Source organism: Cibotium barometz, chromosome 28 (assembly GCF_041138505.1).
Source record: "Cibotium barometz isolate CiBa-2024 chromosome 28, ASM4113850v1, whole genome shotgun sequence".
Taxonomy (NCBI): domain Eukaryota; kingdom Viridiplantae; phylum Streptophyta; class Polypodiopsida; order Cyatheales; family Cibotiaceae; genus Cibotium; species Cibotium barometz.
Genome location: NC_141073.1, coordinates 15,749,812 through 15,764,480, shown reverse-complemented (window position 1 = coordinate 15,764,480; position 14,669 = coordinate 15,749,812). Strand labels below are relative to the sequence as shown.

At 41.6% G+C, this 14,669-nt stretch overlaps 1 protein-coding gene across 3 annotated transcripts; it reads left to right on the top strand.

Moving 5' to 3' along the window:
* The first annotated feature begins 579 nt into the window (after positions 1-579).
* LOC147622581 (tubby-like F-box protein 6) lies at positions 580-7,832 on the top strand. Of its 3 annotated transcripts, none has more exons than XM_086822105.1 (5): positions 580-1,010; positions 1,284-1,671; positions 4,819-4,906; positions 6,295-6,424; positions 6,516-7,832. In XM_086822105.1, exons 2-5 carry the CDS (start codon positions 1,297-1,299, stop codon positions 7,183-7,185), a joined length of 1,263 nt encoding a protein of 420 aa, XP_086678231.1. In that variant the 5' UTR covers positions 580-1,010; positions 1,284-1,296; the 3' UTR covers positions 7,186-7,832. The 3 variants fall into 3 exon arrangements, with proteins under 3 accessions (XP_086678231.1, XP_086678229.1, XP_086678230.1); XM_086822103.1 differs by having other exon boundaries at positions 665-966; XM_086822104.1 differs by having other exon boundaries at positions 725-1,072.
* Positions 7,833-14,669: the final 6,837 nt, after the last annotated feature.

The following is a 14,669-nucleotide window of genomic DNA, read 5'->3' as shown; positions in this document are numbered from 1 at the left end:
ATACTTTCAACCAATTATAACTAAATTATGAAAACCGGAAAGAGGCGCTTCTCCTTCTCCCACCATTTTGAGAAAGACTCTTTGAACCAACTCTAGGTTAAAGCGAACCTATATTTGAGAAAGACACTTTGAACCAACTTTAGGTTAAAGCGAACCTATCTTTTACTTTGTGCCAATGTGTGTGTAGTGGGGCACCTTCCTAATTTGGAGAACAAGAGTCAAAAAAACATTCGTTGGAGCCCCATTTTTTGTTTTTGCTTTTTTTGGGGTACCTCTTTTTAAAGTGGCTAGTGTCCTACTTATGTGATAATTGCCATGGATGAAGTAAAAGGTGAGCAAGTGCAAAAGGGGGGGAAAAAGGAAGAAACTCAAAAGGCAAGAGTGGCTTTGTGTACAAAGAAATGGATTGCCTTTTAAGTGTGCATCTCAGAGGCGAATTAAGCCCCTAGAAAAGGGCCAAGTCCGAAGCTAGTTATTATTATTACTGGTGGGCTGACCAGTGCGAAGCACTTATATAATTCCCAGCTTGATATTTTTCAAATCCCTAGAGTGATAGGCACCTATTCTGAAATTCTTCCTTTATATAATTTAAGAATAATCTTATATAGAGAGGAGATAGAGAAGAATAATATTATTATATAATTTAAGAAGACACAGCTCATTTTGGTGATAAATTTGGTCAAAATTGCATAGACCTATTTTGGCTTGTTGCTATGGCTTCCTGTTTACCCTTTTGGGTTCCTCTGATAATCATCAGAGCTGCGCTAAAATAGAACTCGGAAGTTTATTTTTGGATGCCAAAATGGGTTCTTTTGTGAAACCTTTTTCACTACTGTTTTTATAGCTTCATCTACTGTCGCAGCCGACCATGTGATCCAAAGCAAAGGAGAGAGAGAGAGAGAGAGTGTGGCGAGCAGTGCGCTTCTGCATCGGCATATCTTTCACTCTTCAGAATCACCTATAAAGGTTATGGCGATAGTACGATCTGAGATGGCTTTCTGCATAGTGTGGTACTGCATCTCTGTGTTAAGCAATTTCAGGGTTTTCCCTTCTGTGGTGGGGTTTACCATCAGTTACGTTTCTCTTCCTATACAGAGGTTTATCCTCATTTATGTGTCCGCATGGGATACATTTGTGTGTCTGTATGTGACACAACGTTTAGTTTAGGGTTTTCCCTTGCATACTTTTTGTGTTTTGATGGAGCTGTTAAAGAGATTTGACTCAGATCAGATTTGTAGATGATGCTGAGCACGAGTCGCTTTTGTATCATGTGATGATTTCAGATCCTCTGGACAGATGCCTATCAAAGGCTTGATTCGTGAGTTCCAAGATATGAAAGGCGGGCTTGGAAGCATCTCTAGGCGAAGCTTTGATGTTAAGGCCTTTCAGTTTCAAAGAACATGGTCACACAGTGCAATATATCATGATAGAGTGCACAAAGCAGACACTGTGCATATACAGCAGCAAGAACAAAGTTGCTGGGCTACCATGCCACCAGAGCTGCTGAGGGAAATAATTCAAAGGATCGAGGAAAGCGAAAATACTTGGCCTTCAAGAAAGTATGTTTTTGCCTGCGCCTCAGTCTGTAGAGCTTGGAGGAAGATCACCAAAGACCTTGTTAAATTTCCAGAACTATCTGGAATATTAACTTTTCCCATATCTGTCAGGCAGGTGAGTGTTTCACTTTGTCATGTGCTGCTCCATTGTGTCCTAACTTTACGGAAATTGAGTATTTTGTGTTTTAACTAGTGTTATACCCGAGAGACCTACCTGTCAGTGGCCCATCCATGCTGAATCTGTCAGTGATGATCCTGGCTAATATGCCCTCTCATGGCCTGTAACCAGACTCGGGTTACTTGTATTCAATGCAGTACAAGACATGTTGAAAGGTGGACATTCGAGTAGGTTTTTTAATTTATGGAGAGCTTTTTTTTCATGTTTCTTTTTTTTGCTTTTTAGTCTCTGCTACTTTTTTTCTTGCAGAATATCTGAAAATTGGCCGATTCTGCCTTATATGGAATGCATGGTAGGATGGACGATCATTTTGATTTCCTTACATGTAGGATAGAAGGGCTGATTTTCTTGCCCCGATTATTAGCAGATATCATAACTAAATTGCAACTTTGTTCACTTTTTGATTGGTTGAACTCATGCATGTTGTCTTCTGAATTCGGACATGGATCTGGTTGGTTGACCTTGCTGGTCCTCAACGGATGAGTCTATGGCTCTGTTATATGGATCCGTTGGTTGATCTTGCTGATCATCCATCTTGTCAAAGCGTGCCTAGGAGAACGTACAACATGAAGCGACACATTGCATTCTGGCCAACAGACCGTGCTTGGCTGCAACCAACAATGGGTTAAGGAAAGTCGGGTTGTCCTTTGGCCAAGGCGTTTCTGGCTTGTTTATCAATGTTGCCATCCTCTCTGGACTAGTATATGTCCAGGAAGATGTTGCCATCCTCTCTGGACTAGTATATACCCAAGAAGATGTTCCAACATAATGCATATATAGGAGAAGGGCCTAACATTAAGTGGAATGTGATTTTCCACAACTCGTTTAGGAAGTTCGAGTATAGTAACTTCTTGGCAATGCTTCCTGTTGTTGAGATCTTGATTCCACCATGACGACCTACATGTTACCGGCTGTGCATCAGAATCCACCGAAGCTTGTGGTGGTGGTGGGGGGGAGAGGGACGCACCGGATGCGAGCTGATGGGGCTTCTTGCCACTAAGCAGAAAATGACAATGGTCACCTACAAGTGATTGAGGGTTTTTTTCATTTCCTTCAAGTAAGGACTTTAGCATCAAGGAGCTCTCCACTTCTGAATTCTTCTATGCAACCGCAATTTTAGTAAGCATGTGTCTTGGAAGTTGGTCATGAAGGAGTTGCCCATGGCCTTTGTTATGTTCAAAAGAAGAAAGAAACATGTGAGCAGCCTTGGTATTTTGAGAGCATACAATGTTTTTTTGTGGTTGAGTATGTGTTGGAAGCATATTTGATATTAGGGCATAAATGGACGTACTTTGCTAGCGATAGGGTCATCATGATGGTCAATGACACAAAGTTGACAATACCATACTGCATGGAAGGGGATCCAACCCTAATGGACTTCTATGATGCTGAACACAAAAAGTTACAAGCCTCTTCCATAGAAGCCACTCTACATAATGACCTACCAACTACATCAATGATCGACTCCGATAAAGCATCTAACTCTTCAGCTTTATCCTCACCAACAAAATCCAATGCCATAACCTCGCAATCAGTAGCTATTCTTGAAAAAGTTTCCCACTCACAACCATCTATCTCTAAAAAGGAACTCAAAGAAAAAGCACCAACCTTGACAACTCCTCATTTACCACCCTCACCAAGAGACGGCTGCATGCTCAAAAGCATCATCATCAACAACCACTCCACAAGAGACTCTAGCCTCATCGTCAACAATGCCCATGAGTCTCGAAACCACAACTTTAGCATGCCAACCAATGTGAAGGAGGGCCCAAAACCTTTCACTCCAACCAAAAAGAAAACTCGACCATGACAAACAAACTCAAGGTATCTTAATGGTATCAATATGTGGGTGGAGAAGCAGCTACTTGTAGCCCAAGGCTACTACAAAAGGTTGAAGAAACCTCATGGACTAAAGGTCTACGTAAGATCTTGAGGCACCTCAGGCATGCCAAAATTTCCATTTGTAATCCACCAGATGGTGTGTGGGAGGTCAATTGTGGTGAGTGAAACTCGGGAGACTAAGGACTTTTTATGTAAACGCGTGTTTTTATATATATATATATATTTATGCGCGCGCGTGTGTTACATCTCTACAGGCCTAGGGTTAGGGTCATGGACATGGATTAACCCATGTTAGAGTTAGGGCTTAGCTGGGGTGTGGGGACTGGAGGGTTCACACATGGGCTAAGTGAGCAAGATGAGGTTTAGATTGACTAAGAGCTTATAATTTATAGCCTAGGGCTAATAATGGCTAAAAGCTTATAAATAAAGTAGGATAGCTTATAAATAAAGCAAGGGCCAATAATAACCAAGTTATTGCTATATAAGTCACCTTGGGGGAACTTATGAGTTATGGAGGTATCCATGCGGTAGACAGGAGGGCTACCAAGAGGGTGTAAGACCTCATGGCCATGGAGCTCTAAGGTGGGTGGTTCTGCCTAGTGGTATGGGATGCTAGGTTCGGGCCGTCGGTATGAACTAGGGTTGTGGCAATCAGACCTCAGGCTTGGGGGTGAGTCCAAAGGACTCTACAGTTGGGTGGTGAGTCGCTAGCCACAATCTATTACGGTCGTACGCGATGCATACAATGTTGGGTCTGTGAATATGTATATATATATATATATATATACTGTGAAACCTTGTTAGGTTTTCAGTTCTAGGTCAAATGATCCTTGGCCATGGTCTCTGTAGAGTGTAAGATCTCCAGAGACCATGGCCAAGGATCATTTGACCTAGAATTGAAACCCTAACAAGGTTTCACAGTGTATATATATATATATATATATATATAGAGAGAGAGAGAGAGAGAGAGAGAGAGAGAGTGTACATACATACATAGTCTCAGCCTCTCATTTCACCACACATTTTCGTATTTTGTCACTATTTTGTCCAGTATCTAATTTTTCAGCTCCAAGTCTTGTGACTGCACCTGTGTAGTTTGCTTCAGGTTTTCATTTTGAAAGCGAAAATAGTTCATGTGGCAAAGTTTAAAGATAGTCCTCTTTGCTTTATAAAGAAGTGTTTTAAGAGCAATTCTCAATCTCAATTGTCTATGATGCTTGGTGTGCCTGTGTCTATCAACAGCCTGGGCCTCGAGACTCCACTATGCAGTGTTTCATTAAGCGGGACAGGATTACTTCAACATTCTATTTGTATCTCGGTTTGACTTCAAGTAAGCTTTTTGCTTTCACTGCGGCTTTGTGGTGAGATTCTTTGTATGGCTGAATGAAGGCACATCATGTTTTGAAAAGGACAATTTTATGTATTGGCTCTCTCTGTTGTGTGCCTTGTGTGCCTTGGGTTTCTTATATGAAATTTTAAAATGAAAATATTTTCAGCCTTAAGTTGTGCTTTTATCTTTTATTGTTGATTCAATTAAAAACATTGTGTATGAGAGGTATATAGGTGATGCTTTTGTGAGTTTGCTTGAAGCCCTCATATGTGAGTCTGCATGCTTTGTCTGCTGCTCAGTTCTTTGTGTTTGCATCTCTCTCTCTCTTCCATAAAGTGCACACCACACGCCAGAATGAATGGGCTGCGTACCTTCAAGAAGAAATTCTTGCACTACGGTGGGAGAACTCAGAGCTAAAGAAGCTCCAAGAAGTTGAGCACTGCCTCTCAACACGGTGGATTCCAACAAGTACATGAAAGTGGCACATGTGCAAGCTATCCTTGTCAAAGCAAAAGAGGTAGATTGTGCCATTTATGAAACAATCGAAGTCCTCAAGGCCGAAGTTAAGAATCAAGTCAAATAAAGTCTCTCAAATTGGTGAGTTGCCATCAATTTGAAGGAGCAAAAGCATGGGGTAACTCTTGCCCTCAAGCTGAGAGTTGGGGGTTTGCGAGATGAATGGTCAGCACCCGCCAATGACAGGGCTGCAGCTTTCCTAGCAATGGCCAAGGTGAAACCACAGATCACATGGGACATAGGTAAGATTTCCGGGGTCCATGATTCAAGTACCAAGGTCCAAGGAACACACCATTGTCACCTTCATGTCAAAGGAAGCAAGATTTATTTTCTTTTGTTTTGTAAGCCTTCAGGCTTTTGATGGACCCTCAGTCCTTAACTGATGTAATGCGTTTGTTTTGGTGGACATTGATATCATCATCATCCTCTCTCTCTCTCTCTTTGTGCTGTAGCCCTGCTTAGCTGCTATGTCTCTGGTGTCATAATAGCAAGGGTGAACTAAAGCATGAAGTCACCCACAGGCGAAGCCACCCCTCGTTATGAGCAGCTCTGCTAGCTGTGAGCAGATGAACACATCGCATCATCACCATGAACTGCAACTACTCAAAAAGGTTTTAGTCCTAGCAATGAAGATCAAAGTGAGAGGATTGCCTTAAGGATGGTTCAAGTTGGGGCTGGCAGAGGAGGTTCTGCAGGCAGTGTCGAAAGCCAGGCAGATAGATCTCTATATTCACCCCGTTGACGTGCTGACATACATTTGATTTTTTGCCTTTGTTTTACATACTTGATCTTATATCATAGAGTGCGGTTTTGCTCTTATCCTTCATGCTACAGGACATTACTTATTTTATCACGTTGTTGCTTGCTCTCAGCATTGGTAGAGAAAGGGAAATTTCTTTTGGCTGCCCGGAAGTTTAGAAGAGCCACTAGCTCAGATTACGTAATATCTCTGGATGCACATGACATGTCTCGAGGAGGTGACGCTTATGTGGGTAAATTGAGGTAAGTAATCCTGCATTTCATGATGATTAATATTGTGGTTTACTGGGAAATTCAACCATTTTTTGGAATCACGTGTTTTATACTCTTTCAGGTCAAATTTCTTGGGCACAAAATTTACCATTTATGAAAGCTATCCTTTTCATTGTGGTGCGGTTGCTTCAATCAGTCGACCAAGCAAGCAGGTGGGACCAAAGCAAAATGCTCTTCGGGCTCCAGCCGGGACCTTTGATGTGGCTCATATTTCGTATGAGCTCAACGTGTTAGGGACAAGGGGACCTAGACGGATGCAATGCACTCTCTATTCTATCCCAGTGTCTGCTGTGGTGGAAGGTGGAAGTGCTCCTACCCCAACCGATTTTTCAAGTGCTATGGATCATTCTTTCCCGCCAGTATCTCTCCTTAGATCCCGAGCTACTGTTCCCGATGCCAGTAGCACTGAACCTGAGCCAGTCAGTGAGGGGAGAGGTAAGGATGCCCCGCTGATGCTGAAAAACAAGTCACCACGATGGCATGAACAACTGCAGTGTTGGTGCTTGAACTTCAAGGGGCGTGTCACAGTTGCGTCTGTGAAAAATTTCCAGCTTGTAGCCGCCATAGAATCTTCTGAAGGAGCTTCCCAAGCTGACCAAGACAAGGTTTTGCTGCAATTTGGTAAAATTGGGAAAGATACTTTTACCATGGATTATAGATACCCTTTATCTGCTTTCCAAGCATTTGCTATATGCTTGAGCAGCTTTGACACAAAGCTGGCATGTGAATGAGTGTAGGGTTAGGTTTCAAGAACCTGTCTCTTGCTGCATCTTCTCGTTGTACTTCAGCACAATGCAATACCGTAACCATTGAGGCTTTGGTCTAGATTTCTACATGTATAGATAAGCTGGATGTGGGAGCCAGGAAAAAGAAGAGCCTCTTATGTACCGTTGACATGACATTGCTAAGTGAGTAGGGAGACTTAAAACATCAATCCCATTTAAGGCTTATGCTTGTTCCCCATGGTGCAGGGAGCACCCCCGTAGTGTGCCCATGTGTGGGAAAATCCATGTTTGCACAGGGAATAAGGTGTTTCTGGGGGTTGGTAGTGGCTTCCTTGTCGGAGCAACATATGCAATCAAGTCTTAGCCGTTGTTGAGATTGTAGCCTATATGTGGTATAAAGGCGATGCATCTTAGGACTCAAAATTTGATCCCAACAACTATGTCTAGGAAAAACCAGGACCATCATGAACTCCGCATGGGGAGAATGAGTTGTAGTTGTGAAGAAGATAACAATCATAGTAAATGTTTTATGTAGCTCCTTGCTGGATGTTTTCTTGTGTGAGGACCAAGTGCAAATTCAAGGCGAGGGACTCTTGCTCTTCTTGTCTATATAGAGCTTCCATGAGTTAAAAATGTAAGAGATTTGTTGTTCATTACTTTTGTTGGCACTACCAAATGTGTTCTTATACTGATGGTGATTGCCTAATTCGGCCAAGTTAAATCAAATTCTTATATTGCATTAAAAGACTCGTAAACCTGATAAAAGATCGGTTATTTTGTAGAAGTTTGTCCTTATGGAACGGATTGGTTGATAATGAAAAGACGAAGCTTTATTTTATTAAGGACTTATTTGGAGAGGCATTGCTTGAAGATGGGTGGTCTTGCATGGTTGTATGATTTTGTTTTGTATCTCATTGGCATGGAACACAGGTTACGGCCAACATCAATGTCCCAGTTGAGCCAGTGTCCCCCCCTCCGTGTGCCGTGTGTGGGCTTTCGCCTTTTCTTCTTGTTCAGGAGAAGTCATTTAGCTGCCTCGAGATTAAATGTCTTGTGAAGGCGTAAAGGTGGCACACACATGGACTGGTGTTCGTGTGTAGTATGTTAAGTGAATTATTAATGGTAGTGGATGTTGGTTATTTGCCAGTTTTACCAATCAAGAGAGCCCATATGAATGATCTAATCTTTTTTTGTGGTAGTGTCTCTTATATCTTCTAGCTCATCGTCGAAGGTCCTTTTGTATGTATCCTTCTTCCCAAGTTGTGTAATTTGCTCATTCTCATTTTTGTGTGTGCATGTGTGCACCACTGTTGTGTTGCTCTACACCACACCATGTTTTTTTACAATGTTTATTTACACGTTTGTGACTTGCTAGTTGTTCTCAAGGCATGTTCAAACAAATGACATCTTGAATCGGATGCTTAGCAAGTGTCAAGTTCTGTGCTTTTTGACAGAAAAGCTTCGCTGTCTATTCCCCTCGCATCTGTCCACAGTGTTGTTCTAGCCTCAGGCTCACGGGTGCTCCCCTTGGAAGCTATGGCACTAGGCAGGAAGGGTCATCTAGCTTTGAAAGAAGGCTTTGACAAATCGGCTTGAAAGTATTGAGTGTTGTCATAAAGTGAATTTAGTTTAATGATAATAGAAGAAGACATGTTACGGTGGAGGAGAAGGATTTCACAAGGGGCAATTGAAAATGGCAAAGCCTTTTGAGTCAATTCCATAAGAAGAATGTCAAGAGTTTTCTCCTTCAGGTCAACTCAACAAGAAGAATGTTAAGTGTTTCTTTTGCATCAAGAAGGGACACTATGGCAAGAAGTGTAGAAAGAAGCAAGGAAGATGCCACTCTAGTAACAAGAGTAAAGTTGGTTGCCTCTTCCTAGTTGTGAAGGAGCTTACTACAGATGGAGTCAATGTAGTAGCATTTTTTTAACACGGTTGTGAGGAAATTATTTTTGTTGAGCCTTACATCAATCCTTTTCACCATGGATTCAAGAGGAATCAAATAAAAACTAACCTGAAAAATTTGAGGATATTGCAATTTCAAACACACTTTCTTCCCACTTTAATAGTCTATTTGTTAGACAGAAACTTGAAAATTTTGAGGAGGTATGTTTCCCTTTTTATTATTATTTTATTTTTAAATTTATTGAAGGGATATATATGTTATGGGGCAAGGGTCCAAGCTCTCAATGAGAGGGCCAACATGATATACTAATTTGCCCCAACTCTTGAACTCTACCCCTATCAAAAATTGAACAAGTTCTAGGCTAAGCTTAACCTAAAGCCTCAAGTTCTAGGTAAAGCATAACCTTAGGCCTTATCATGTGGATGATCAACAACCCTTGAAAACACTGACTTGTCTCCTTTCTCTAGAATGGTGGGTGGATATTCAACAATGGCATGTGAAAAATTGTAATCAATATTTGTGAAATCCATAATTTTATATTAATAATGAACTCTTCGTGCGTTTTTGTGTTCTTTTCCCATACAAATGACTTTAGAAAAAAAAGTAAATAAATAAATATTTATTGATTGTATTAAAAAATGTAAACATAGAAACATAAGGTCATTACCCCATCTCAAGACATTACATATGTCTAAAAAGTTGTAAACATAGAAACATAAGGTCATTACCCCATCTCAAGACATTACATACTTATGTCTAAAATTTTTGAAAAGCCTTACTTAGGCAATTTGCATCTCCTTGGCTCACTTGTCAATATTTTCATCAACATTTCACAAAGGCTAATATACTACAGTTTACAAAGTTTTCTTGTCACCATGGGGGGCTAACAAGGGGATGTGTTAATGCCTGCCTATACCCAAAATGTGTACCATGTAAAAAAGGTAAGACTTAATTGATTGGCATTTATAATGTGTATGGAGGCCAGTTATTAACAGAGTATATTAGTTGAGAATTCATGCACTTCCTTCTTGTTGAGCACACTTGATTTGGGGTTGTTTTTTTGTGTGGTTTTTTTCCCTCAACAGATGAATCAAAGGTAAACCTGGTTCTGCTTTTCTCAAGCTAGCTTGGATCCACCATATCCATAAATAAATAAATATACATACATACATACATACATACATACATACATATATATATGTTTATGTAATGTACTCTTTTAATCACCACATTAAACAATTATTTATAAATTTACATACATGAATTACATTAGACAACTATTTGTAAATTTACATACATGAATTACATAAATAACTATTTTTCAAATTCCCTCCTATATGTAAATTTATGAATTGTATGAAACAACTATTTGTTTATTCCCCTCCTACATGTATACATCATGTAAGTTTGTTAAGTTCCCCTGTATTAACTATTGTGCTATGGTACATATACATAAGGTGCCCCCCACTCCCCCACAAAGCACGCCTATGCTACTCGGCTAGTGTTAGGTGACGACCCTCTAGTTATGTCTCAATTTCAAGTTTTATGTCACCCACCTCAAACATCACTGCTACCATTGTTAACTTGTCCTCACATACCTAAGGATAAGATTCATTGAAGGGGTGGAGCCAAGGACACTTAGGACTAGTCTTCAAGAAGAAGAATTCATGTTTGTGTTTAGGGACAGGGCAAGAAGGCAACAGTTGGGCTTTGAGATTCATGTTTGTGTTTAGGGACAGGGCAAGAAGGCAACAGTTGGGCTTTGCATGGACAACATCATCATCATCCACTGTGACTTTAATAGACCCAAGAGCCTCAATGATGCTCTTGATCTTTAAAGCGTAGTCGTTGATGGACAGGTTGTTCCTCTTAACCTGATTTAGCTCCGACTTTAGTTGAAGCTTCCTGGCCTTGGTGTTCACCTCAAACACTCTGCCTAAGTTTCTCCATGCAATGGCGGGGGTTTCAACATCCTGTAGATAGCCCATCATGCCATCTGTGATGCTCATAGAAAGCCAGTACATCACCTTGCTCTGGCCTTGTTGCTAGTCCCTCAAAGCTTTTCTTTGCTCTGCTGTAGCATCTGTCTCAGGAATCTGTGGTTCCTCTTCATTGTCTCCATCTACATAGTCCCAATAACCTTTCCCTTTCAGGAAATTAGTTATTCTGAACTTCCATGCAGGGTAGTTATTTTTCTCAAGCATCTCACTGACAATCTGATTGAAACCGTCAGACATCTTAAAGCACTAAGACAAAATAGGTGCAATCTGCAAAAACCTGCAAATCTGCAAAACCTGCAAAACCTGCAAAATCTGCAAAACTTGCAATTCTGCAAAAACCTGCAAATGTGGTACTTGTAACGCTGTCTACACTCAACGAGTGTCCACAATAAGCTTACATACAACCACTGTACTTGTACAGTAAATCTCTGTATACTGCACTTTTGGAGACCAAATCAGATCTGAACTGTACCTGCCAAATACCTGCAAAAACAGCCTGCGACTCAGAAACGGAGCCCGAAACGCGCCCGGAACGAATTTCTGCTCTGAAAAATATAGCTCAAAGAGCTGTAGGATCTCCACACACTCTACGAGAGTCGTGAAGGGTCCGTCTTCGTCTGGGGTCGTCTTGCCGTGCAACCCTAGCTGTCTGTAGACTCCTGTGCCTTGCCCCTTAGCCTCTCTTGCCTGCACCAGGCTCTGATACCATGTAAAGAATGAGGATACAAGAGAGCTACACAAGACAAGCACAATACACACAGAGAGATGGAAAGCTTCTTCTTCTTCTTCACTACTAGAAAAGAGAGTACAAAATGACTAAGTGCTAAAACTGAAAATAGCACATATGTACATGCGGTCACTAAGTGTGAACTCGCTAGAAGCATAGTAGGCTGGCACTATAAGTGTAGTCCAGCTGTAGAATCACTAGCAGAGATCCTCCGTGTCGGTCACCTAATGCGCCAGTGAGTAATGTCGTAAGCGGCCAAGACCTGAAGTGGATGCCAGCTCAAGATGTAGAGCTCGACATCTCAACACTAGATACATCTCGTGATCATCCCCCTCGTAGATTTGGTGCCCCCTAGCCTCTTGCTCGCGACCTCCTTGAGAGCACATGATAAATACATTATCTACATGGTCTAAGTTCATAGCTTATCGATCTTGGATTCCAATATGTGTCACGATGAGGGCTCGAGAAACAAACGTTCCTTCAACTCAACTTGGGAAGTGTCTCTCTTATTCATGACCAAGATCTTGCAGGATTTTTCTCTATAAGGGCACTATCATTCTTGTTTTTAAATAGGTTCGAATTCTCACAAACACACACACAAGCACACAACGCCTCAATGTCCCTTGCACATTACACAACAAAATACATCTCTCTCTCTCTCTCTCTCTCTCTCTCACACACACACACACACACACACACACACACACACACACACACACACACAACGCCTCAATTTCCGTTACACATTACGCAACAAAATTCAAACATGCACATAACAAGAGGGTAGCTTAAATGGATGAAATTGAGAGTTCGGAGTGTCACTCACCTCGTGTTCATTCGAAGGGAGGTCGTTGAATCTTTGAGCACGCACAATGAAAGCTTCACCGGGAGTGTTGGAAGGGCAACTGCGAAGATAAGAGCTTCTCTGTGTAGTGTAGCTTGCCTCTCTCACTCCCTCACACACACAGAGCAAACATAGACAACACACACAAAGAAAGCACATAACGGAAATCTCGTTTTTGCATTATTCTAAAAAATTATCTTCTTGCTGGTTACAAATTGGGCTTTATAGTGGTCTCAAAAATTGTCCCGGATGCCCATACTATGGAGACAGGCCTTTTCAGACACTAATTTGGCCTCAATTTTGATGTGTGTGAACATGCCCAGTGAACAATTGGCAATGTTGGCAAAAGAGAGAGAATTTATTTACAAATGCCAGCAGCAAACGACGGCCGGTCTTTAAAAATAACTACATGGGAATTTTTTTTAAAAAAAGTGATACATGCTGGGTTCTTTGTAGGGAAAGAGATCTAAAGCCTTGTAGACAATACGTGTGAGTAAAAGAATTCCACTCAGATATGGCTTTGTTGCTCTCTTGGCAATGCTCTTGCCTTGCGCAACGACACTTTTTGCAGCCCTCTTTATCTTGACCACAATTTCTGTAGCAAAGTCCTGCTTTGCGCTTGGCTTGGTGGTCTCTTTCCTTGTGAACTGAGTGGCCACTATTTTCTCAGGTGCACTCCACCTGTGAGGGTGCGGGAAATGAAAATGTTGCATGTAGAGCTGAAGAGCCAAGCGAATGGCTTGGTGTTTGAGCTCATCCCACCTTGGTTCATCTTTGTCAGAGCAGTTGTACCGCTCCTCCGCCGTTGTGAAAGCTTTTTTGTTAAAGGGCACCAGCTCGTCTTCAGGGAGGTTTAATGCTCTTCGCACCAGATCATCGTTGAGGTGGATCCTTACTATATTGCCCATTAAATCCGTGACCTTGTAGTATCCTGCCTCATCCAAGGTAGACAATAGCTCCCATGATCAAGCTTTGCTCTCTCTCTCTCACACTCTTCAAGCTCAAATGAAGCCCACAGTGAAAAAAAAAACTCATAATAAGACTTTTTCTGATTCTGCGTTACCCCGTCAACCAGCCCGTCGACGGGCTGTTTTGCCTTCATATTTATATCATAGGAAGCTCTCATCATGCTGATCAACCATGGCACATCACATAAAATTTCACTTTTTTGGTTTGCTTGAAATTGCACCCCACCGACAGTGCTGCTGTCGATGGGGTAACCCGAGAGCTTACAGGGAGTTCAAAGCAGTTTCAACCATGCAAGTGTGTTGGGTGTACCTCATAGCTATGCTTTATCACTTGAAGTATGAAGTTTGATCTTTTTTTGCTTGCAAAAAATGCCGAAACTTGATTTTTTCATGAGCTCTAAATCTCCAAACTGCAAGTTTTTGGTGTCTTGAGAGCACTTTGTGGCTTCATAGGTTTGACAGGTATGCCTTAGAGATGTGCCTTGTGACCTGAATCTTGAAGTTTGTACTTTTTGCTTGCCAAAGTGCAAAAATTGAGCTTTTTCATGGTCTTTGACTCTGAAAACTGCCGGTTTTTGGCCTTTTAGCTTTTGGCATCTAAAACTTTATTTGGCATGTGTTCTCTGCTAGCCCCGTCACCTGAGGGTTGGTTTTCTGCTCACTCCGTGCTTACCCGGTGCCAGAACTTGATCAGTGTGTAGTTCGCCGCTTCCACTTCAATAGCCTTCTTCCTATGTCGTGGTAAATTGGGATCAATGTGACCCTTCTGAAGGTATTGCACTAGCTAGGTAAGGGCTCCAATGTGGGTTATTCGAGATAGAATATAGCGTAGCATGTGGCACTGGCTTTTGAGATTGACATTGAGGACGGACAATGCCTAATGAATTCCATTGCGCAGGCATACATAGCAGGCCACCAAAATACTTCTCTCATAACACGATGAGCTATTTGTTGACTAGAAAGGTGCAATCCGCCTATGCTCACATGGGCATTTTGCATGATCATGTCGTATTCCTCAAGGTTGATGCATATGCGTAAGACTTCA